Source organism: Etheostoma cragini, chromosome 1 (assembly GCF_013103735.1).
Source record: "Etheostoma cragini isolate CJK2018 chromosome 1, CSU_Ecrag_1.0, whole genome shotgun sequence".
In the NCBI taxonomy this organism is placed as follows: domain Eukaryota; kingdom Metazoa; phylum Chordata; class Actinopteri; order Perciformes; family Percidae; genus Etheostoma; species Etheostoma cragini.
In genome coordinates, this window is record NC_048407.1 from 34,111,353 (window position 1) to 34,112,998 (window position 1,646).

Sequence of the window (1,646 nt, forward strand, 5' to 3'; positions counted from 1 at the left end):
ATGTAAGCACATAATGTAATCTGATTACTGCCCTGGTTAAAGGAACAAGGCACCTGATCTCAGCTGGGATTCTGTCTACAATGGAGTCCAGTGGAGATTTGGGAGGGACCCCAAACATTTGACCGGTAGTGTATATATATCAAATACTATGCTGAATCAGTTGTTCTCCCACCCCTAGAAACTAGTAATACATTTGTGTAAGTGGTGTTGATGCATTGTAGTGAAAAGAAGTGAAAAAGTGACAAAAGTGTCAAAAGAAGCGACAAAAACATCAGGAAACGTGTGGCTGTTTTGTTTTGGGAGGACGACTTGTGCGTGGTCCACTGGAAGACAACACAAGGGTTAATGGGAATTCATTTCCCCATAGGGGAACACTAAAGAGTATAATTAAAATCCTAAATTAACATCTGAGCACACAACACGGCACTCATCCGGCGCAATGTCAGAATCTGTCCTTAAAATGGATTACAGTATATGTATAAGTGTATTTAAATACACATATATATATATATATAAATACATATATAATCCAGATTAATCCAGATTAACTGGGTCCAGTCCAGTATGTAAACAAGTTAAAGGTTTTCTGCTCTCACCTCCACATCCACCTTCTTCTGTGTTGGGCTGAGAGATAAAGAACAAAGACAGTTAATCATAAAGAATGAAACATAACTACATTCATATTCACATGCCAGAGTTTAGACAAACAAAACAAATTATTATACTGCAAACAAGGGTCCAAAAACAAGATATAAACTATAAATCTGAGGGGAAAGGACTCAGAAGTCAAGAGATCATTAAGAGTATAATTTATGAATTAAAAGTGGTGTTTCCTCAGAGGAAAGAAAAAGCTTTTCAAACTTTGATTAGTTTTATTATTTATTAAAAAAAGAAATACAAATACTTTAATGAATGTTGAGAGAAGAAGAACAGATGTGAACCAACAAGCCGCTTTTTTATCCCCTATGTTGTCTTCGGGTCAAATGTGACCCCCTTTTCCAAAAAGCTTCTATGTCAGAAATGTGTGTTAATAATAATAATCAGTTCACTACTGTCATTGAATTTGGGTTTTTTGTTAATTTTATAGCATTTGGAGAAAAAACAATTGGTAAAAGAACTTTAAAAAAAGAGAGAAAAATGTCAAATAAAGTGACTAAAATTTGAAAAGATGTTGAAAAAGTGACAAAAATGTCAAAAAAAGTTCTCAAAATTTGGGGAAAAAACCCCGACTTAAATTACAAAAGGCTCTGAATAAGTCTAAAACATTGTGGGAAAGAAACAAAAGGGTTGAAAAAGACGCCAATGACCTTGATTTAAAAAAAGAAGTTCCATGTTGGCGGGAAGACAACACGAGATTAGTGGATTAATAATAATATTAATCAGTTCCCTACTTTCATTGAATTTGGGTTTTTTGTTCATTTTATAGCATTTGAAGAAAAAACAATTGGTAAAAGAACTTTAAAGAAGGGAGAAAAATTTCAAATAAAAAAGTATTTTCATGTTAATGTTGGATTCTTTTAGTCAATTTTTCTGCACTTTTTGTTGGAAAGTTTTTCTTTTTTTAATGGTTTGTGTTCAATGTACCACTGGTGGTTCGAAATTGGGATCATGCATCATTTCTCGGTTTTGATCGCGTGTAACTTTTT

The 1,646-nt window shown here is 33.4% G+C and overlaps 1 protein-coding gene across 1 annotated transcript in view; it reads right to left on the reverse strand.

The window, feature by feature from the left end:
- Window positions 1-1,646, reverse strand: part of LOC117956111 (cyclic nucleotide-gated cation channel beta-1-like) — a 27,901-nt gene that overhangs the window by 13,817 nt on the left and 12,438 nt on the right. The window contains exons 14-15 of the mRNA XM_034891030.1: window positions 1,530-1,535; window positions 597-616 (exon numbers count right to left, since the gene is read on the reverse strand). Coding sequence (XP_034746921.1) covers window positions 597-616; window positions 1,530-1,535 — 26 coding nt within the window. The remainder of the gene's footprint in view (window positions 1-596; window positions 617-1,529; window positions 1,536-1,646) is intronic.